The 24288-nt window shown below is 36.7% G+C and overlaps 1 protein-coding gene across 1 annotated transcript; it reads right to left on the bottom strand.

Moving 5' to 3' along the window:
* Nucleotides 1–877: 877 nt before the first annotated feature.
* Nucleotides 878–2561, bottom strand: LOC109254641 (T-complex protein 1 subunit zeta-like). The gene is given in 2 exon segments (XM_053897559.1): nt 878–1763; nt 1766–2561. Coding segments are annotated over 2 exon segments (1593 nt in total). The 5' UTR covers nt 2529–2561; the 3' UTR covers nt 878–933.
* Between the last annotated feature and the right edge of the window lie 21727 nt (nt 2562–24288).

Here is a 24288-nt window from a genome sequence, read left to right as displayed (position 1 = left end):
TCAACTACACATAGGTTACTGCTCTAGTCCCCAAATAAGGGAATTAATCACAAGCTTAATGTTGATAAATTGTAACATTAGTTATTCAATGATCAGTCTTTATTATACCACAGAAAAGTTCTCATAAGATAGGGACAGACTGGGGTGCCTGGGTGACTCAGTCGGGTGAGCATCTAACTTTAGCCTGGGTCATGATCTCGCGGTTTGTGGGTTCAAGCCCTGTGATGGGCTCTGTGCTGCAGTTCGGAGCTTGTAACAATGAAAAAAAAAATATCTCTCACCAGCAACCATCAAATTTATGTCATTTTTCAACTGTAGTATACGTGTATGGTGGTTTCAGAATTGTCAACTGTACCCCATGGAAAATAGTTTTACTAACTAGAATACAGTGCTTATGCACAATTCTTTTTAATTTTAGCCTTACAGGTTCCACTCATGTATAAACTTGCTTACACCAGCACCTTTTCTCCCAGCCTCTTCAGTGACAAAATTCTACACATTTTTAATACTGTTAGATTTTTTTTGGTCACTGTCTACATTCCATCCTTTACACCTGTGACCTCCTAAATACTTATATTTTATTTTATTTTATTTTATTTTATTTTATTTTTTTGCTTTTCAAAGAACATTTAATAACAAGGTAGGTAACATACTTGTCTAACATGGTACCTTTAGATCATGGAAGCTAAAGCAAAACATCCTGTTCATTGGGTGAAAACAGCCTGCTTAATGGTGTGCACTGCAGTGAAATTAAAAAAAATACTGTAATTATAATTTCAGAACTTCAAAATTTGAGTGTCAGTGTTCTCTTTTTCGTATGGGAAAGGAAATGCTTTTGAAAATCATTTGAAGCTTGGACGAAAATTCCATGGCTATATTCTTAGGATCACTCTGTAGTCTTCATGATACAGATGACACAAGGGAAGCTTCAATTCAACCTTTTAGAGAAGACATTCCAGCTCGCATGATCTCATCAACCAGGAGAATGTTGGTGGCAATCACAGTGCAGGAGTGAAGAAGCTGTTTCTTTACACAATGGTTATCCCATATGCCTACTTCAGCAGCTACCATTGGCTCACCTGTGTTCAAGTCCACACCTACAAGTTGACCTGATTCTGAATGTTCTGCTTGAACTTTAACTAGTGTTTCTTGAAGGTCAAAACCAGAATTCTGAGCAAGAACCTTGGGAATAATGAGCAATGCATCAGCAAATGCTTGCACTCCAAGCTGGGCCCTGCCCTTTACACTGGGCTTATATTTAATCAAGGCTTCTGCCATTGCCACTTCCACTGCACCAGCACCTGGAACTACACAGCCATCATCAATAGCATTTTTAACAGCCCTCAAGCCATCTCTTATTGCATCTTTGATTTGAGTGAGTGTGTGCTTATTTGGTCCTTTGACCAATAATGTGACAGAGCGAGGGTTGTTACATTTCTCAATAAAGGTGAATTTCTCTTCTCCCAATGTATATTCATAGACAAGTCCTGCATGTCCCAAACAATCAGGATTTAGGTCATCAAAAGAATTTAGAGCTACTCCACCACAAGCAAGAGTCAGCCTTTCCATATTTCTCCTTTTAGCCCTCTGCAGAGCTACTATGCCTTCTTTTGCAAGAGCATCTAAGGAAAAGGGGTCAATTCCCTTTTGATTGATAACCACGAATCCTTTATCTGAATCACCACAGACTTTCTTTTTCAGTTCTATTATTTTTTTAACTCTATCATCAATGAATTTTCTTTCAGCTTTTACAAGCTTCTCTCTTCTGCACTCTTGTAAAAAAAGCCAGAATTCACTTCTGTTTTTTCATATTCTAATGACACATTGCATGTGAGGATGTATGCATCTTCTACTCTTTTTTTCATATCAGGATGCCGCGCCCCATGGTCTAAAACAAGACCTCTGATTAAGCTTGTATCAGTTTCAGATTTATGTTTTATCTCCATAATCTCAACCATGAAGAGGTCAATAGGTTCATCTTGTTTTTTAATAGCCAAAATGGAATCCTCCACCACAGCCTCTGTTAAGACATCAGCAAGTTCAGCATGCACTTTAGTACGTAGAGATGTTCTGGCCACATCTATAAGTGTTTCTATGTCCATTTCTTTGCTTACTTTGACTTGTTCCAAAAACTGAAGTGCCTTTTCCTTTGCAGCTTCAAATCCTTCTGTTATTATTCTGGGATGAAGACCTTCAGAAATGTAGAGATCTGCCTGTTTCAGTAGTTCTCTAATGATTAGGACATTGGAAGTGGTACCATCACCAGTTATGTCATCCTGGGCTGTTGCTACTTTGGCTATTAAGGAGGCTGTTGGGTGCTGAATTTGCATTTCATGAAGCAGCACATTGCCATCTTTAGTAAGCTTGATGTCTCCAGCACCAGAAACAAGCATCTTCATGGTGCCTTTAGGCCCCAAGTTGGTCCTCAGCACGTCCTGCAGTCCCCGGGCCGCGCTGATGTTGACCACCAGCGCCACCTGGGCTCTGGCTACCTCAGCCTTGGGGTTCAGGGTCTTCACGGCCGCCATAGCTAACCACCACAGGAAGAGGAGGAGACCCGGCGTGCGGAGTGCCTAAAGCCGACTCAGTGTGGCCTCTAAATACTTATATTTTAAATGTCAATTAATCTTATCTAAGAAGCACCCTCACAAAAACATTCAGAATAATGTGTGACCAAGTATCTGGTCACCATGGCTGAGCCATGTTGACACAAAAAAATAAGCATCACACCTTCAACTTCTAGTTGGGTGTTTTGTTTTTAGTGTTTTTGTCATGAATGGGTTTGAATTTCATCAAGTTCTTTTAGTGTAGGTATTAGCATGATCATATGTTTTTTAGCCCAGAGCTGGGATTGTGTTTTTTGCTAGAAATGTAGATGTCCTTATACAATCCTGCTATTGACTTGCTCTCCAAATCTGGTTGATTTATGGAAGGTCTAGATCTACTTCTTTGACTGTAGAATTAAAGATTACATTTAGATGAGCTAAAGGGTCTCTTTCAGACCCAAAAATATGACCTCATTTCTACACATAACAAAACTTGAAATTAAAGGTTGCCTTATGTTTCATAAAGGTCATGGTCTTTGTATTATATTATCCTCCAGACCACTCCCTGTGGTTGAGTAAAACAGGCATTTTCACTAATGATAGACGGAGTTACTGCAATTCGTAACAGTGATTCATGCTAAGATCATACTCTTTCTACATGGCGTTGGCAGGATTCCAAATCAAGATCTTTGGGCCAGCATGCCAAATATTTTCACTTTTTACAAGAGCACAGGCTTATTGCATTAATAAATAAAATGAACTCTCCTAACAAACTCATCCAAAGACATCCCCATCCTTGCTTTTAAAACTTGTTCCATACATGGAAGTCAAATTGTAAGAAAAGTTCCCTGCAGCTTGGACTTATTAAAAACAATGGGATTTGCTCCTAAGCCTACCTGTTCATTCTCTCTTTCTTGTGCTGTATTTACTAAAGTTCAGTTTTCTACTGCAGATGTAAATCATACGATTACATTTTTAATTTAATTTTTAAAACACAACTTGGCCGAATCAGCAAAAGTGTAACTGTTGTGCAGTCCACATTCCAAAATTAGTGTTAGAATGATATAATTAAATAGCAAGGGAGAGAAGGGAGAGCTTCTGGCACTTTCTTTCCCTTGTGGGAAGGAAGGACCCATGACTCGAATCATATGACAATAACCATCATCATAAAACAGCTACCATTATGAAGTGTTGTGTGTTATGAATTCTAAAAAAAAATACTTAATGCATTCCTTCTCACACTAAACATTTGAAGTAACTATTAATATTATTCTCAGTATGCAGACGAGGAAACTGAAGTTTAGAGAAGTTGAATTGTTGGCTAGATGATATACAGACACTAACTGGGAGAAGCAGGATTCCAGAAAGGTCTGCCACATTAAAAACTTCCTGCTGTTAGTATAAACATTGCATTGCTCTACTCTCTGAACAAATATGCAACATCAGAACGATAATGAATAATTTCTTAGAACCAGTTCATACTTAATTTCATGTACCATGTTGGACAGAGAATGCTAAAATAGGGAAAACCAAACAAAACAACAACAACAAAAGAAATAAACAAATATGGGCTTTACAATCAGAAAAAAATACAATCTTACCTCCTAGAAAGTGACACTGGCAAGAAAAGATAATCCAAAGGACTAGTCTTTCAGGGTAGAATAACCAGAACTCTTAAAGCTATCTACCCTTTGGTGTATGCACTAATTTTCTATTGCTCATATAATAAGCTACAACATAGTTATGGCTGAAAATAGCACACTTTCATTATCTTATAGTTCTGTATGTTAGATGTCTGTTACAGATCTCTGTGTGTAAAATCAAGAAGTCACAGGGTTGGTTCCTTTCTGGAGCCTCTAGAAGAGAATCTGCCTTTTGTACATTCCTTCTCTTGTGGACCCAAACCTCCATATTCAAAGCTACCAATGTTGCCTCTCTTTGAACATTTTTCCACAGTCACACCTTCTTTAGACCACAGCTGAGAAAGGTTCTGTGATTTTAAGAATCCATGTAATTATATTAGACCCTAACAGATGACCTTGGATATTCTCCCCACGTCAAGGTCCTTAATTTAATCATACCTGCACAGTGCTTTTTGCCTTGTAGCAGGACATATTCACACCTTCCAGCATTAGGATTACGGACATCAATGGGGGGTCATTATTCTGCCTCCCTCAGTGTACAAAGCTTGGAGCCTGGGGAACAGTGAGCTTGAGATCAAGCACAAGACTAGATGATAAACACAGAAAACACTGTGAACACCAACCTCAGAGTAAGATAATTTGCTAAACATTAAAGAGATGTGTTTTCAATTCAGTCCACCTCTCTCATCTTAGAACTGTAAAAATACTCCCCTTACCTAAAGCTTGATGAAATCTTTTTTCCCCCCCTATTATTCCCTGTGAGGCACCAACAATGTTAGAAGCTGGAACAGTGAGGCACAAAGACACCATGGGCCCTATCTTTCCAGATTCTGCCAGTTCTACCTTTAGGCTGTGAAGACAGGATGTCCTGGAGGGATAAATATCTGTGTCAACTGATCTTGCTTGGGAATAAATGGCCTTTCAGAGTTTGGAGGGAGCAAGATTCTAAGGACAATTCTATCTGGTTCAGATCAATAATAAGCATCATATTCTTCTTCAAAGAACACCTTTTCCAGTATTCACCCCTGCATTCCATATATATAAATTCCATATATATAAATTCCGCCATAGAAAAAAAGGAGAGAGGGTTGTCACCAGAAATTGCTAATAGGATAGACTTGAATCCTACTTCTTTTAACCTGTGTTTAAATATAACAACAACAACAACAAAAATACCCAAAGAATTCACATAGTAAACACTAATATCTAGTTCAGAAAGTCCTCTGAGAGAATCTAAAATACCAGACACCCTTAAAAATATGCAAACACATTCTCTCCAAGCCACACTCTCTATTCAAAAAAATGAATCGCTAACTTTTACATTTAGGGGATTTGTGTGTAAAATACGAATGAACCCATTCAATTTATCATCCTCGAATAAACCTGTCATAGTGTCACAGGAGTAGGGAATAGCCAATTGCTAATATCAAAAGCTGTAAAAACGGTCCAACTTAGGGTTCCTAGGGAGTGACCCATTTTTGCAGCAGAGTGAAAGTAGGTAGCACAAATTATGCTAGAACAATATCAGTGAAATGTTGAATTTGAAAATCCTACTTGGACAAAGGAAAAAAACCCATGAAAGCATGCTAACTGAAATATCTTAACATTGCCAGCATAATCACACGCCATAGGTTAGGAACCAGATACATTCCCCGCTGCCCCCATCATAATATTCTTCCAATTTAGGTGGGTTAATGTCATTGTTAAGCACCTATAAAAGAGGTCAAGGATGAGAATTTACTTAACATGACAGGAAAATTATGTTCCATCAAGACAGACGATTCTCAAAATTCTGGTCAGTTAGTTTTAAGAAGTTGGTAAAGTATTGGTTTACATCTCAGAACACAGCATACTAAAGGAAAAATTAGTACCACTACATTTAGTCAGAAAAATCTAGGTTGCACCAGGGTAAGAAATACGAAAACCTCAGTGGTTCACACAACCAAAATCTCTTTCAATGTCTGCTGTGGGTCTAGGTGACTTTCCAGGGCAAGTCTCTTCCATGTGGTCCTCAGAATTCCAGGCTTATCACATCTCCATTGTGTATGAGGCTTTCACTTTTCCTGTGATAGAAAGGACTCTGAACGGGAACCCTCTTGCACTATTGGTGGGAATGCAAACTGGTGCAGCCGCTCTGGAAAACAGTGTGGAGCTTCCTCAAAAAATTAAAAATAGATCTACCTTATGACACAGGAACAGCACTGCTAGGAATTTACCCAAGGGATACAGGAGTGCTGATGCATAGGGGCACATGTACTCCAATGTTTATAGCAGCACTTTCAACAGTAGCCAAATTATGGAAAGAGCCTAAATGTCCATCAACTGATGAATGGATGAAGAAATTGTGGTTTATATACACAACGTAATACTACGTGGCAATGAGAAAGAATGAAATATGGTCTTTTGTAGCAACATGGATGGAACTGGAGAGTGTTATGCTAAGTGAAATAAATCATACAGAGAAAGAGATACCATATGTTTTCACTCTTATGTGGATCCTGAGAAACTTAACAGAAGACCATGGGGGAGGGGAAGGAAAAAAATATGGTTAGAGAGGGAGGGAACCAAAACATAAGAGACTCCTAAAAACTGAGAACAAACTGAGGATTTATGGGGGGTGGGAGGGTGGGGTGGGTGGGTAATGGGTATTGAGGAGGGCACCTGTTGGGATGAGCACTGGGTGTTGTATGGAAACCAATTTGACAAAAAATTTCATATTAAAAAAAAAGAAAGGACTCTGGAGAGATACCTATTGGCATACACATAATACAAAATTCCCAGCCCATTTTGCAGAACAAGGTGCAGCAATGCAGTTGGGGGATGTGTTTTCAGTATAGTAGATCTGAAACCATTGGTGAGAACTGGTATTTTTGTCTACCATACACAGGTAGGTAAAACACCTGGAGGTTGTGAAGACCATGGCATATATATGTGACTATCTATAATGAAGAACACAATATTAGGATGTGGTTGGCATTCTATAGGATAGGTACTAAAAGTTGAAACATGATTCACCAATTTTCACTACTGTAGATGTTATTCTTTTATGCACAGTTTAAGTATAATTCTGGCGAGAGGATGTAGGAGAAATTGATCTGTAACAACTTTGCTTATCTGTACATTGGTAAGGAAACACTGAGCCACTTAGTAGTTATAGGTAACATTGATTATGATCACTTCTGTCTCAGAGATGTTAGATGTACTGAGTATCCATGTGACAAGAATCTGTACTTCATATATGTTGTTTCTTCTTCCTTGTATTGGCCGTGGTTTAATATCTTTCCTTGGTTAATTTACTTGCTAATGATAAATTCCTTCAGTCATACAACATTTGAACTGCCTTCTTTCAGGATTAGAGCTACATAGGGATGTATCCTTTTATTTTCCAGTTATTTTATTTTTATTCTTTGTTCATTTGTGTGTGTGTGTGTGTGTGTGAGAGAGAGAGAGAGAGAGAGAGAGAGATATTGCACATGTATCAGTGGGCAGGGGCAGAAAGCGAGGGAAACACTGAATCTGAAGCAAGCTCCAGGCTCTGAGCTGTCAGCACAGAGCCTAACACGAGGCTCAAAGTTATGAACTGTGAGATCCTGACCTGAAGTCCAGTGCTCAACTGACTAAGCCATCAGGCATCCCTCCAGTTATTTTAAATGTGGGATTCATTTGTATCATTTTAAAACACGTCCAACTATTCATCCTGGCTATGAAGGAGAACATGGTATAACTCTTCGAAGTTGTAAGGAAATGACAGTGAGTGCCCAAATCTTTCAATGAGCCACATGATATTATTAAGTTTTCCTATAATTTTGCAGGCTGGTCTGGTCTCTGCACTAAATGTAACTGAGGCCATTTACCATGTCTGTAACAGTGAATGGGTGTGGGAAACAGAAATGACACATTCCCTCACAATTATTTAATAAAACATTGTAACAACTTTCCTTCCTGGTTCCTATCTTTCCTTTTTTCTCTTCCTGCAACGAATAATTATTTAAACATTTACTGTGTACAAATTAACTGTGCTACGTACAATGGAGTTTAAGACAGATTTGATATGGTCTCTGATGTAAAGGAACTTAAATAAGATCTTGTTTCCACAGGGATACTCTACCATCCACTCCAAAGCCCTTTTGTGATGTCATAGATAGTCCTAATGTTTCTTCAAGGCCATATTCCCTGGCAATAATAAAAGTACAAGTATGTTTCCATGGGGCTAGTTTTGCTTTGGCAGTTCAAAACGTAGGGTTTGCAAAAGTCTCTGATTTCTGGACCTGTGTTTTTGCAAAAAAATCCATGGTGCCTATTATAGTCCCTGAGCATTTTGAAATAATATGCTTTACTTTGCAAGGATAGAAATAGCTCCACCTGTGGACCACCTCTAGGCATTCTTCATTCTTTGGCCCCCTGAACACTTCAAGCAACTTTGGCTTTTGGTTCATACACCATATAAGAACTTACTCACTTGAAATAAAAAGTGATTAACAACATAAGTTGTTCAATAAACACCCTGTAGTCATCACTCAGCAAAGAACATGTTCAGCCCACTTTCCCTGTGCTTTCCTCATTTGGAAAGACTGACGTACTGTGAAAGTCTAGTCAATAGTTGTTAGCATTTCTGAAAGCCAAGCGAGTGAATTAGAGATACAAAGAATTCTTTGGCAGACTTTCAAAGTCCCTGATCCACTAAATAACAGTTTCCTATAGCAAGACACTGTTTAAGAATCATGTCATTTTTTCCCTTCTAGATTGGCTTTCTTGAGCTATACTTTTTTTTTTTTTAAGAACTTAAGCATTTATTAAACCTGAAACCAGTGTTATTGCACATGTGGGATTAGTCATGCCACGCACAGGACAGCTGTATGATGAAATATGACAACTTCAGAAGCTTGACAAGAAATGCAAAATGGAAGATCCTTTGTAAACTATTTTTAGAGGAAAAAGAAAAAAAAAGGTGTTTACAAACATTGAACAAGTGTGAATGTGTTTTCATCGTTTTCTTGACACAGCGTCTTTAAACTTGTAAAGGTAACTAGAGTATATGACTCACTGCTGGGTACAGATAGCTGGTTTGCATTTTGACCCTCTAATAAGAGGCACTGTGATCTATAGTTCATTAACAGTCCACTTAATATGGCACTTAGTACAGCCATGACACGGAAGCCACGTAAGGTGCTCTTATGAAGCTGCCATGAAGGCTTTATGATTATTGGTTTGTATGCCAAACCTTACGATGAATTCAATAAGGACTAATCAGTATTTTTCAGATATCTGGGGATGAGGGAAGCAGGTTTGGTGTCAGTATGTCTGAAGCAGGATCTGGGAGCTTGTGTTCAAAACAAGCTCCTATGTAATGCTGATGCTGTTGGTCTATAGGTCATATTTGAGTAGCAAGGGACTAGATCTTATCTGAGAAAAGCTATACAAAGACAGAAAAACTCCCTGAAATAGAAAGACAGACTGTCTGGTGAATAAGCTCCTCCGAATGAGACTTGTTAAGTAAAGAAGTATAGATTTAAAAAAGTGAGTTATTGCCTCTAACCTCACTCGTGTCCATCCATGCCTTGTCTACTACTCAGTGAACACTGTACCATAAACCACAAGGACTCAGGTCCCATTGCCAAACTACATTGTGTAATTGATGCATCACAGAAATTCTGAAGCAATTAAACATTTTGTTTATTTACATCATCATCTTCTGATTCTCTGTTTGCTAGGAACTTTTTAAATTATAACTTACCTTCTCATGTAGGATTATTTAAAAGGAGAGAATGAAGCTAATGGACTGAGTAAGCTGAGAATTTCTCACTGAAAATAACAGATTTACAATAGGAAGAGAATCTGCTGATCAAAGAATGCCGGATACTCCAATATTTCTGACTGTAAATTTTTATTGAAAATTAACAAAATGGAATTTTGGTCAGTCTCATAGTCTTGGTTGATGTGTAATTGTATGAAATGGATTAACTCTAGAGTACTAACTAAGCAGTTTTCAGTCTGAAAAGCTCATGATTGATCCTAGACCGAAATGACTATAACGGTGATCTGGGGGAAATAATTTTAGGACAGACAAGGGTGAGGTAAAGATATTTGCCTTATCAGATACTAAAATTCATTATTAGGATTTAATAAGTAAATATTTCAGTATCTATGTCACTATATGCAACATAGCTCAACGTCAAAAGACAAAATGTAAAAAAAAAAAAAAAAATCCATAAAATACAGCATTTTAAACCAGATAGAGAAAGAATGAATGAGCATAATGATGTGGGACAACTGGCAAATCATTTAGAAAGAAACAAGCTTAAATCCTTACCCCACACTGTCTTCTCAAATGAATATTCTGTGGGTTAAACAAGGAAATCATAAAAGTAATAGAAGTACAGGTAAACACTTTAATTATATTTATTAGTAGGAAGGTCTTTCTAAGGATGGCATCAAGGGTAAAACCATCAAGACTGAGATTAAGAGAAATAACTCCTTTAAAATTAAAGGGCTTACATGGTAACGCTTTTAGCCACGTCTCTGCTATAATCAAATTATGAGTCAACTGATAAATATAAATGCAATAAAGTGCATCAGTAATAACTCTATAAAGAGCTTTTATAAATCAACTAGAAAAAGAGAATCAACCAGTACGAAGATGACCTAGGCGCTAGAATAAGCAATTATCAAAGGAAAGATCAAAACAAACAAAAACAAAACAGGCAAATGAACAAAAATACTTGAAGTGGTCAGTAAACACATTAAAATGCATTCGTTCCCAGATGTCAAGATTATTGTCAGTTGGTTTGTGATAAAAATAGCTATCAAATAGTGTAAAAACATGCATAAGTGTTTATGCAGTAGCTTCACTTTTAGCATGCATTCAAGGATGTTGGCTGAAATGTTAGTAATGGGTGAATTTGAAAAACAAAATAAAAAAAGAATAAAAACATAATGCATAAGTAATTAAATTGTAGTCTTTCATATATAATAAGGGTATCATTATAAGGGTATAGATTTATAGATAGATAGATAGATATGAGAATATGCTCCTCCTATATTTTAGGTGAAAAAGACAGGGTCTACATTAGCATGCATTGTTAGACCGCATATACCATTTATATATTTATTTTGGATGAAACTTTTTTATGTTTAATTGATTTTCTACATTCCACTGTTGTGGATATCGTGGAATCAGGGGGCATCTGATTGAAGGGAAGAAGGAAAAGAAGAGAACATCTTTACTTCTTCACACTTAAAACGTGACATCCTAGGGCCTTTCTGCATACTCTCTTATGTAGCCTTCATTGTTCTACACCTCTTCTTTAAGATGCAAGGTTGCATTCATAGGACAGAAGAAAAATCTTTCCCTGTATTCTTCCACAAGTTTGTTAGGTCATTATTTACAGAAAATTCAGGTAGTCTAACAATGGTGCATTTCTAAATTATTTTAGAAACATCTATTGGTAATATAAATGCATGGTATATCATTCAAAACAGAAAAAGGACAAAAATAAGTATCATGATACACATATCAAGATAAAGGAATCACAAAGTCAATGCTTTAATGAATTTTGGATGTCCTTTTCAAAAGCTCATGTTAATTTTTTTCTATATTTATAGAAATTATTTATTCTTATAAGTTACTTATAATTTGGATCATGTTCATTTACCATTTAAAACCGTTATTTGTATATGTATAGGTAGGACAAAAATCCTAGAAAAATATATAGAATATTCACAGAAATTTCAGTAGCCTGTAGGATTGAAGATAATTTTTACTTTCATATTTTAGGTATTTTCAGATCTGTTTATAATAAACAGAAAATAGCTTTAAAATGTAAAGCAGTAAGGCTATTTCCACATTAAAAAAATAGGATGTAATAACAGATCTTTGGAGAGCTTTTCCTCATAAGTAACACCCACGCATCACTGAAATGGGGCTGAAAGTATATTTATTGAGAAACTTTAAAAGCAGGTCATGAGGCCTGGTGATTTCAGCACAAAAGTTTAATAGGACACCCAAATTTATTTGGTCCAAGATATACTGGGACATCTCACCACTATTTCAGATACAAGAAAGAGCATCAGAGCCTGATGAGGAGTGAAAAGTAATGGATACTTGGTATAATCTTACCAATACTTCGTATAATCCTAGTCCTCCCCTTTCATTCTTACACCCTTTTCTCATCTATTTTTCCAAATCTATTAGATGTATCATATTGTAAGTGTAGGTGTATGTTTCTACTCTAAGTAGACAGAGATTATTAGAATTTTCAATGTAAAGATTCCATTGGTGTTATCAGCTTAAGAAGACAGATATGACTTGTGAATGAGGGAAACAATGAAAATCTTTGTGGTAGAATATGACTTTCTAGAGAATCCAAGGATAATTTCAATAAAGACAGTAGGCAAAATGGCACTCCAGCCGGGAACAACAAAGTTACTAAAGGTAGGAGGGAGAATGCATGGCTTCTTCATGGATTAGAGAAAAGTAGTCTCATCACTAGACTGTGGACTATGAAATTTGAGAGGAAAAATTAGAAAGGAGTCCATCATAGAAAATCTTAATTGGAAGGCCATTTATTTGAAGGTTACAAGAAACAACTGAACTTGTGAGAATGTCTGCAGAAGTGATCACAGTCATAAGTTAGTGTGTGAAAGAGCATGGATTGGACTGGAGAAATGAACATTTATAGACAGGACAGCCACTCAGGAAATTACTGTGTTAATAAAGATGAAATTGTGGCTAGAGATGAGAATGCATTCTAGAGTTAATGCAGATGTAGAACAAAAACAATGAAAGATGATTAGAAATGGCAGGCAAGAGTCAAAGCCCTCTTAATAATGAATATTTAGAGGGGCACCTGGGTGGCTCAGTCGGTTAAGCGTCCGATTTCAGCTCAGGTCACGATCTCGCAGTCCATGAGTTCGAGCCCCCCATCGGGCTGTGGGCTGATGGCTCAGAGCCTGGAGCCTGCTTCCAATTCTGTGTCTCCCTCTCTCTCTGCCCCTCCCCCATTCATGCCCTGTCTCTCTCTGTCTCAAAAATAAATAAACGTTAAAATTTTTTTTTTAAAAATAATGAATATTTAGAAAGATAATGGAAATGGAAACTTTGGGGGAAGTTCACCACAGGGGAAAAAGTTTATATTTGCTGAGTTACTGATGTACTGATGCGTCCCAGAAGTGGCATCAGTTTTAGGGTGGGGTGGGCTATGGAGAGGATGATGGGCATATAAATATATTGTGGGTGTCTTCAGCAAACAGGCATGAGAAAATGTATAGATGTAGTAAAATTGGTAGACAGCTCTGAGCAAAAAGGCCAAAGGTTCCATGTTGGAAGGTGAGCACATTAAAGAGGTTTGAGGAGGCAAATAGTGATAGAAGAGGTTTTGGCCTGTTTGGCTCACTGTTATATTCCCAATGCCTAAAATTGCGCTTGAGGTGTAGAACGCCTCGATAAATGTTATTGAATGAATTAATGTATAAAGGAGGTGGTTTCACGACAAAGGTGTTTGTGAACAGTGTGGAACACTGCCTAGAAAGAAAAGAAAATGAGGTCTTCTGTATTTAGGAGGTCAACACTGATCTCTGAAAAACCAAATTCAGAAGAAATGAGAAAAGACAGAAAAGAGACCCTTTAATAAATCATCCTTTTGGTTCCACTCTCGTATCTGAGTAGGTATTCTATCTTTCAAACCAAAAATTTTCTGTCTATAACATTCAAGATCTGAGATATGCATAACAGTATTTTGTTTTCTTTTTTGTTGCAGGAGGCTTTTACCCTTGGAGCTTTATGCTTTACTGAAAAACAAAAACAAAAAACCAAAACCAACTGTGAATTAATTAAATCCAAGTAGCAGCACAATGTCAGTTCAACATACAATTCAAAATACTAATTCAGTCCTTGGATAAAGTGGGCTTTGTCCTAAATGCTTAAACATCGATTTTGTAAGGAACAATAAATAGCCACCATGAGTGATACAGTTAATTATTTCCAGTTAGTTTCCCAAGCATTATATTGTGAGTCTCCTGTGTGTGTGTATATATGTGTGTGTGTACCTAGATGGTGATGTTGGTATATGTCACAGCTTTTTGTCTATGTGCCAAATGATTGAGGAATTCAGAGATCAGTGCAACTTATCTCTTTATTTATTTCTTTTTTAATTAAAACTTTTTTTTTTTACCGTTTATTTATTTTTGAGAGAGAGAGAGACAGAGCATGAACGGGGGAGGGTCAGAGAGAGAGGGAGACACAGAATCCGAAACAGGCTCCAGGCTCCGAGCCGTCAGCACAGAGCCTGACTCGGATTCGAACTCACCAACCGCGAGATCATGACCTGAGCTGAAGTCGGATGCTTAACCGACTGAGCCACCCAAGTGCCCCACAACTTACCTCTTTAAATAGAAGAGAAATTCATGAGGAAGTGCTTAGATTTGGAGGGAAGGTAATTGCATTCTAGTTTGAGAGATTTTATGTGTACCACTTCGGAGTGTGCTTTGCTTTTGTTGTTTACTCACACATTTTGGTTAGCATCATGGCATTAAAGTGCAACCTTTGAGTTCACCAGAGAAAAGTAACAAAAGCTTAGCATTAAGAAAAACATCAATTTACTCTGCAGGTACCAGCAGACTGTTTACTTCATACCTTAAAATGAATGGTTATACAATACTTATTTTAAAGCATATTTTATTACAAGACCATAGGATAGATTTTGTTAGATTGGACACTTTGGCAGTGCAAAAGAGATGAAAAATATGTGTAAATTTCACAGATATTCACTCACAGTTACAGGATGTGTTTGGTAGACGACTTACTGCAATTATGCAACTTTGAAAAGGAGCAGGAAACTGTAGTAGAGGAGAAAAAAGCTCTTGAATCAGACCTGTGATCAGTTTGCTTCTCTGTCTCTTACCCATTGTGCACCCACAGGCAAGCCACATAATCTCTCTGATTTCTGTTTGCCCATCTATGTGAAAGCCAATATGGCAGAGTCGCAATGTTAAGAGTCCTATAAAATATGGGTGTTTGGAAAGATAATGGAGATAAAAATTTAGGAAGAAGCTTATGGGGAACAGCTGCTAAATTCAAAATAGATTTATTTTGACTTATTTATTTTGACTATTTATTTATTTTGACTATTTATTTATTTTGACTATTTATTTTGACGTACAGAGGTATTGATGTATTCACGCAGAGGCATCATTTTGGGAGTAGAGACTATGGAGACTGTAAGGTTTAACACAAAGCTACAATAAAAGTTTATTTAGCACATACCACAATATATACAAGTATTGTGCTGAGTATTTTCATTTACTTTATAATTAGTGTATAAGGGAAGAAATGATTACAATCCAATTTACTTGTGAGAAATCTGAGGTTGTAAGATCCTGACACACGCAAGGTCATGCAAATAAATTGAATCAAAGTTCAAACCAGGGCTGACTGAGGTGAGACTACTAACCACCATGCACCCTTTCCCAAGTGCAACAGTACATGTGAAAGTGGGCTTGAAAGTAAAAATACTACCAACATATAAAATGAGATACCTACTCAAAAGCTATTGCACATGAAGACTGACTTAGTACAACAATAATAAATTCCAATATTTGTTGCATGCTACCCATGCAATTATATAAAATTATATATATATTATATAATTTTTTTTCCGAATTATTCAAGTTCACAGGAACTTGACTGCAGGCAATATGGTTTTAGAATCAGAACGTGCAACCAGCCGCCATGCAGCCTCACCTGTGCATGATGATACCATGGCAGTTAGGGATTTTCGCAGAGCCTGAGATTGATTAACTGTTTTGAGAAATTCCGTTTCTTGAGTAGGTTCGTGTCTTATAAAAGGAAAGGCTTGAGTGTGTGTAGTCACTTTTTCATGGAAGAGAATATTCTTGTCATAATAAGCTAAGTTGTTTACTTGTTTTGGTCTGATTTTATTTTGATTTGACTAACTCTGACCACCAGTTGGCGTGGATTTTGTGAAGGGAAAGTGTTGCACATCTCAGAGGAAGTAAGCAGCAGAAGCCTTGCCTAACATCTGGCCACCTTTCTGCACATGGAAACTGAGGAGCTTAAAGTCAGACTGGTAGTTTCCTAATGTCTACCTTCATAATCTGACTTTGACCTTTACTCCTTTTTACAACCCCTCTTCTCTGCTCTTTTCAATTAATGAATAAAATGCAGACCTTCCACTGCAAATATCACAATCCTTCTGTATATTGCAGAAAACTTTAGGAACAACGGTATATATTTAAAAAAATTATAAACAGGTGTTTTTCTTTTTTGGTCTTAAGGCACAGAACCTACTAAGATTGATTAATTAATTAATTATTAATCTTTTTAAAATCTTTTTTTTAATTTTTAGGAGTTTATTTATTTATTTGAGAGAGAGTGTGAACAGAGGAGGGGTGGAGAGGAGAGAAAAGAGAATCTCAGGCAGGCTCAGCACCAGCAGCACAAAGCCTGATGTGAGGCTCAAACTCACCATGAGATCATGTCCTGAGCTGGAATCAAGAGTCGGACACTTAACTGACTGAGCCACCCAGGCACCCATTAAATCTTTTTTTATAAGTAAACCCTATGTCGAATGTGGGGCTTGAACTCACAACCCTGAGATCAAGAGTCATATGCTCTACCAACTAAGCCAGCCAGGCACCCTTAACTTATTAAAATTTTAAATCAAGTATCTCTTTTGCTTACATCACATTCATTCTTTCAATTATTCATTAATTCATGTGTTAATTACATCTTTTCTATGTGTCATGCACTGAGCTAGTCACTGGGAATATTAAACGAATCTTTTCTTCTGAAGTTTTATTTTTGTACGTATTTAAAAATGATTAGTTTTGATTCTGTTTTTCTATTTATTATTTTGTTTAAATGCTATTATCATTCAGTGATTGGCAATTAAATATGTATATCATATCATTAAATCATATTATATAATACATACACACATATTACATATGTATATATGTCATATATATATATTCTTTTTTACAGCTTCTGGCCACTTATTGCACTAAGTAGGAGTACCACTGAATTCTTTTTGTTTATCAGAATTCAGTTCCTTCCTTTGTAAATTTCAGCTGTTGTTAAATTGCTCCTGCTTTATCTCACTCTTATTTCTTTTTGATTCTCTTTTTAACAGACTAAAATCCAGGGTGGCTCAGTGGCTCAGTCAGTTGAGCATCTGACGTAGGCTCAGATCATGATGTCATGGTTCGTGAGTTCAAGGCCCACATTGGGCTGTGTGCTGACAGCTCAGAATCTAGAGCCTGCTTCGGATTCTGTGTCTCCCTCTCTCTTTGCCCCTCCCCTGCTCACACTCTGGGTCTGTCTCTCAAAAATAAATAAATACTTTAAAAAGTAAAAAAAAAAAAAAAAAAAAAAAGATTAAAATCCAATAGGTTTTTAAACTGGTCATTCCCTCCCCTCTGAGTTCAAAGAAGTACTAGCCCAGCAGGCTTAATCCTCCTCAGTGGTAATGGAAAATGAACCCATAAAATTTATTAGGCAGAAAAGAAATCAAACATCCAAAAATATTTTACAACTCCCCAACCTGGAATCTACCCTAAGCTGCCCTAATAAGGTTATAAGATTTTTGTTTGTTTTATTAAACCCATTAGCACTGGAATATTGAGAAGGTTGAATCAATAGTGAATCAGTGATGGGATTTGGGAATTCCTTGCTCTTATTTCATGGGTAGGTAGGAAACTCAGGGCTCTAACAAAGCACATGACAACATGGGACACATTCAGTAGTGAGCTTTGAGAATTGTTTCTACGTGAATGTCCAGATATTGTAAAATATCTAACTTCCATGACCATTTTGAAGTGGCTGAGCTAAGGAGCATGTGAAAAATTCACGATGATTTACAGATCTTTAAAAGCTAATGTTTCACCAACTAATCACTTCAGAGATGTGCATTTTCCTTTCCTGAACACAAACTAATCATGGAACGTTTTGCATTTCTAGTGCTTCTTTCTCTCTTCTCCTTTTCCAGCATGTGAAAGAAAAATTGCCTATGATGCACTAATGTACCTGGTGACCCAATTCTGTTCTCCAGGTAGAGATATTGGTGCTTCTTTTAGATGGCCTATAAATACAATGTTGGTCAAACTAATTTACAAGTTAACCTGACCTCTGAGACAACTGTCTCCAAGATCAATGGGGAAAAAAAACGAAGAGAAAGCTATGACTCCTTTAATGTTGGTTTACCTGTAACATTAAGAAAGGCAAATGGAACAATTAGAAGAGATACAGAGCTTGGTTATATTCTGAAAAAAGGCTGAATTAAAGAGTGCATTAGCAAAGGCTTAGATGGTACAGAAAGAGCCTACAGACCTAAAGACATATTACACATCAATTACGTGTCATACTTTCGTAAATCTCAACCTGCCCTACAGAAACAGAGAGTGTTAGAGATGGACAGAGTTTGGGGATGACTGAGAACTGGGAATGCATCTTGAGTGTTGAAGGACCTGCTCTCCTACTCAGAAAGCAAGCAGGAAAAACCCATCTCTGGATCATCAGGTTGGTGGTGGTCTCTTCCCCACCTAGAGTTTATGTTGCTTCATGGTTAAGAATCATGAAACTAACATCTAGAATGTCAAAGTTAACCAATTTGGGTTATTTATAAAATGATAATAATAACGTTTACCTTTTGGATAGACAAATGCTTATAAGTGGAAAGATATAAACATTGTTAACTTTAGGAATTAATAATAATGGGCTTTCTGGTCACACAAATGTCCATTACACATGCATTGGAACTACAGGTATATATATTAACACAGGCTGGAAGTGGATGAGAGAAGGGTTCTGATACCCAGGGGCAAGCTAGCACTTGCTGCTAATAAATGTAGACTTCCTGCCTGATCATATACTGCTTCCTTTCTGTAGCTCATCTGGGGCTTATCTGGAGTTCACAGAATGGGTAAAGTGCCCCAGACTGCATTAAATTATTTTCAGTGTTGCTGTTAACATGGGGAAAGATAGCCACAATTAAGTTAACCCAACTCAGCCCAAGGTGGGGCAGAAATAATGAACTCTCTGACTTATCTGGAATTGCTAAATTCAGTAGCATGAGGTTTACATTGAAGAGAAAATGTATTTTTCCTCTGGACATGGAGAAATGAATATTTCACTAATGAAAACCAGGGAAATTCTGGCCCTGATTTCAAACACAAATCACAATGTTGGGTTATTGTGAAGTTTTGTCTGTAAGTTTTAACTATCTTGTGAAATTCTAGGAAGGTGTATCACCATAGTAATGTATTCTGTTTGCCACAGTGTATGAATAAAACACCCATTTTATGAACACTGTAAGTGGGGTGAAAAATAAACTATCCCAAAGTCAAACAATCAAAAAGAGTATACAATTTTTGAGTTGATTTAGAAGTGATTATGACAAATGGGCCATACAAATAACACATAAGGAGGAACTAAGACTTCCAGCATAATAAGAGGCAGGTATCTGATACAGACCATAACAAAACAAACAAAACAACCATGCAAGTCAACCTAGCCTATGCAAAATGAATGTGGAACCCATAAAATTAGTCCATTTGACTTACTTTCTACAAAACCTAAGTCCGTTCAAAGCTTTCTCAGTGCTACTTATTCTTAGCCAATCTAAATGACTACAATGCATTCTAATCTAGGTGGATTAAGCATGTTCAAATAAATATAACTCGAGTAAAATATATATTAACTGGAGGGCATTGCAAACTCATGCTCATCTATTTTTAAATTGTCTCTATTATAAATGATATTCTTTTGGCCTTCTGTCCTCTATGAGAATATACATTTCCAGGTGGATAAGGCCTTAAAAAAATCTTTTCTATAAAATTTGCTAACATGAAAATGGGGCTGTATTGGTCAACATAGGTCTTAAAGCATGTTTAGGTTCCTTGAAACTTCATGTGTAATTAAGACATAAGAGATTATTGATGAAATTCAAGCTTTGATCTTTTTTCTGAAAAGATCATCTTTTAATTAATTTTGTTGTGTGAATATTTAAACTCCACTGAAGTGGGGACTCAAAAAGACAAATAAGATAATGCTTAAAAGAAATACACATTGATCTAAGTACCCTAAGACATTTCTAAGTACCACAGTACATCATGCCACTGACATTTTCTTTTTTTAAATTTTTTTTTTAATGTTTATTTATTTTTGAGACAGAGAGAGACAGAGCATGAACGGGGGAGGGGCAGAGAGAGAGGGAGACACAGAATCGGAAGCAGGCTCCAGGCTCTGAGCCATCAGCCCAGAGCCCTACGCGGGGCTCGAACCCATGGACCGCGAGATCGTGACCTGAGCTGAAGTCGGACGCTTAACCGACTGAGCCATCCAGGCGCCCCATCACCACTGACATTTTCTAAGGCGTAAATTAAGATCTTACCATGTTTCTCTGCTACACTTGAAATTTTCAAAAAAAGATTGTGTGTGCCTACTGTATGTACAAAATTGTGTTCTCACAGGAGGGAAGAAAAACAAAGGTTATAAAAATGTTTTAATGTTTATTTGTTTATTTTTGAGAGAGAGAGAGAGAGAGATAGATAGGGAGACTGATCAAGTTGTGGAGGGATAGAGAGAGAATCCCAAGCAGGCTTCCCACTTTCACTGTGGAGCCAGATGTGGGGCTCGAACTCATGAACCATGAGATCATGACCTCAGCTGACATCAAGAGTTGGATGCTTAACTGCTGAACCACTCAGGTGCCCCTAAGGGTTATAAATTTTCAATGAGTCATTAGATGTACAAAGATAAAATGTATTAACTTTTTTAAAATATAATTTATTGTCACAAAATTTATTAACTTTCAATGTAATGACTGAGAACCAACCATGCTTTAGTTACTGTGTTAGGTTCTGATATAGGATAGCATATAAAAACAGTGTCCAGGCCACTAACAAATTTATAGTGGTAAATGAACACGCATAATATACATATAAAGTAAATCACAGCTGTGAAAAGCAGTGTGACAGAGGAGAGCAAGGTTCTTTGAAAGCACATGATGGGAAGAAATTGACCTACTTAGATTATAGAGGTCTTCCCTAAGGGAATGATAATTGAATGCAGATGTGAATTAAGAGTTCAAGTGAATTAGGTGAAGGGGACTGTGAATGGCATTTTAAAAGTAGGAACTGAATGTGAAAAGGTTCCTAGCAGAAGGAAGCAAGGTTAATTAGGAGATGTGAAAAAAGATTTTTGTGATTGTATCACAGAGAGGGGGAAAGAATTCTGTATGAGGGAGGATGGGTGCCAGGTCATGCAAATTTAAGTAGGCTAAGGATTTCAGTTTGTCCAGAAACCACTGGGAATTCCAATAAAGGTTTTGATAAGGGGTGGCCAGATTTACATTTTAATATAGAATCAATCTGGTAATAAATTGAGGTAAACACAAGAGAGGAAATAGGGAGACGAATACATGGCTATTGCAGTAATCTATGTAAAAAATAATGATTTCTTGGCAACGCAAATGGAAACCATCCAGATTTGTTGATAGATTAGATATAGGGGTGTGGGAGAGGGAGGTGTCAGTACGTCTTCCCATTTTCTAGTTTTCTAATTTCACCCTTCTAGGAAAAATACATATTTACTTGGTTCTAAAAATTCCTGTGTGCCTGGCTAGCTCAGTCAGTAGGGCATGAGACTCTTAAAAATTACTAGTGTCAAAGGGTAAAAATCTGGTTCCTGTACCTAGACCTTCAACCTCATCAAGGATGAATCTGCTTTTTGGACAGCCACATGCAAAAGAATGAAAGTGAACCAGTTTCTTACACCCCGCACAAAAATAAACTCAAAATGGATTAAGACCTAAATTTGAGACCTGAAACCATAAAGTTCCTAAAAGAAAAGACATCTATGACATCAGGTATAGAAATATTTTTCTACATAGTCTTCTTTGGCAAGGGAAACAGAAGCAAAATTAAACTATTGGGACTACACCAAAATAAAAAACTTTTGCACAGCAATGGAAACCATCAACAAAACAAAAAGATAAACCACCAAATGGGAGAAGATATTTAGAAATGATATATTCACTAAGTGGTTAATATCCAAAATAAATGAAGAACTTATACTACTCGACACCAAAAAAGTCCAAATAATCCAGTTTAAAAAATGAATCTGTAAGAAGTAAGTAACAATATATAAACTGGGCAGGAAAGCCCTTCCTTACTCTGGAAGTGGAGTTTCCATTGCTGTCTGGGCCAAATTATCTCTTTCTACAATACAATTAAAAATTATTCTATAAGCATCTTTATAAAAAATGAAAATTGTCAAAACTTATCAAATCATTGGCAAGTAGCTGGTAATCCAAAACAGCATTAAAAAAACTGTTTATTTACTGGTTTTGATTAAATTAATACAAACATACCAGAATGCTGGAAGTAAATTAGTGCTCATTTATAGTGATTGGAGGGTTCTCATATGTCTTATGGCATTTTGATTTACTCTATTGCACTGACTGTCTTCTTCAACTTTTACTTTCCTGTCCTGATTGCACCATGCACACTTAAGTTTAGTTATAACATATCTTGTGGGCATTAAAACAAAATCACTGCATAATTTTCAGTTAGAATACTCTGAAGCAGAGTAAATAGGAGCTAATATATTTTCCCAGTGCCAAAGCTTCTATATTGCACTTGTGTATAAAAGTGAACTGGTAAACTACATGGGGCCAAATAAAAGCTATCATGTTCTATGTAGAAAAAGAATGTGTATTTGAATGTATGCTTCAAAATATATTAATAGAAGAATAAGTGTTGGAAGATGAGAAATACACACTAGGGATTCCATAAAGGAATGGCTCGTGCATTTATAGCTCCCAGTCAATAACCAACTCATATGAGGTTAAGTCCTCTACTCCTATCTTCTCATTTATAGAATATATATAAGAATGTGCAGCCTACTACTCTTAGTCTGTAGTAGAGTTCAAATATAATATAATTTGTGCAGCATTAGACAAAAACATTATGTATATATTTACATTTATTTTTTGGACAGTCACATGCCAAAGAATGAAAGTGAACCACTTTTCTTACACCCTACATAAAAATAAACTCAAAATGGATATATATACACATATATAGTATCTATCCTTGCCTGTAGAGCTGCCATAAGAAAATAACACAAACTGTGTGGCTTAAACAACAGAAATTTATTTCTCAGTTCTGGAGGCTGGAAGTCCAAGATCAGGAAATTGGCAGGACTGGTTTCCCCTGACGCCTCCCGCCTTTGCTCACAGATAGTGAATTTCTGGGTCCTCACATGGCCTTTCCTTTGTGTATACCTTCCCGGTGTCTCTTCCTATTATTGTATGGACACCAGAGGTATTGGGTTATAATGCCATACTTACGATCCCATTTAACTCTAATTGCCTACTTAAAAGCTCTATCTCAGAAAGAGTTACACTGAGAAAGGGCGTCAACGTATGAATGCGAGGGGGTGCAAATTTGGTCCATAACACCCTCTTTGCTGTTCATATTCTTCAATGAATACTGTACATTCAGGGAGACAAGCATCACATATTTCCCTCATGAACTGACTATAAGAAAGCCTGAAAACCTATGTATTGCTGAATGAAAACAGGAGTATAGCAGAGTTTATTTCTCTTCCTTTGTCTATCTGAAGTAATAATTAGAGGAGAGCTCTCCATGGTAGACTTGCAATAGACATACAGCTGTTCATTCAGTCCCTTTCAGAGCCAAACACACTAGGTAGGACACATAATTTCTAAGTATCTTTGAGAAATGAGGCAGGTGTGCTACAATTAAATGGCTAAAAAAATGTATCCAGGAAGAATAACACAGCAAGAATTCTGCTGAAACCATGCCAAAAAACTGCTCTCCTTTTCCCCATGTTTCAACAGTTGTATATTTGGAGTAGACCAATATGAAATTCCATATTTAGTAACGGCACACAGAGTACAATGTAATAAACCTAAAATTATTCTTTTTGATCTAGGGTAATTTCAGTAAAGTGGCACATTATAATTATAGACAACCTATAGTGTTGTTGTAGTTTAGAAAGTGTTCTTTTCCCCACCTCCCCAAAAATCTTGTAATTGTTTAGTTTTTATTTTGGAGAA

Source organism: Panthera pardus, unplaced genomic scaffold (genome assembly GCF_024362965.1).
Source record: "Panthera pardus isolate Hobbes unplaced genomic scaffold, ASM2436296v1 HiC_scaffold_8, whole genome shotgun sequence".
Taxonomy (NCBI): domain Eukaryota; kingdom Metazoa; phylum Chordata; class Mammalia; order Carnivora; family Felidae; genus Panthera; species Panthera pardus.
This window is presented reverse-complemented; position numbering and strand designations above follow the sequence as displayed.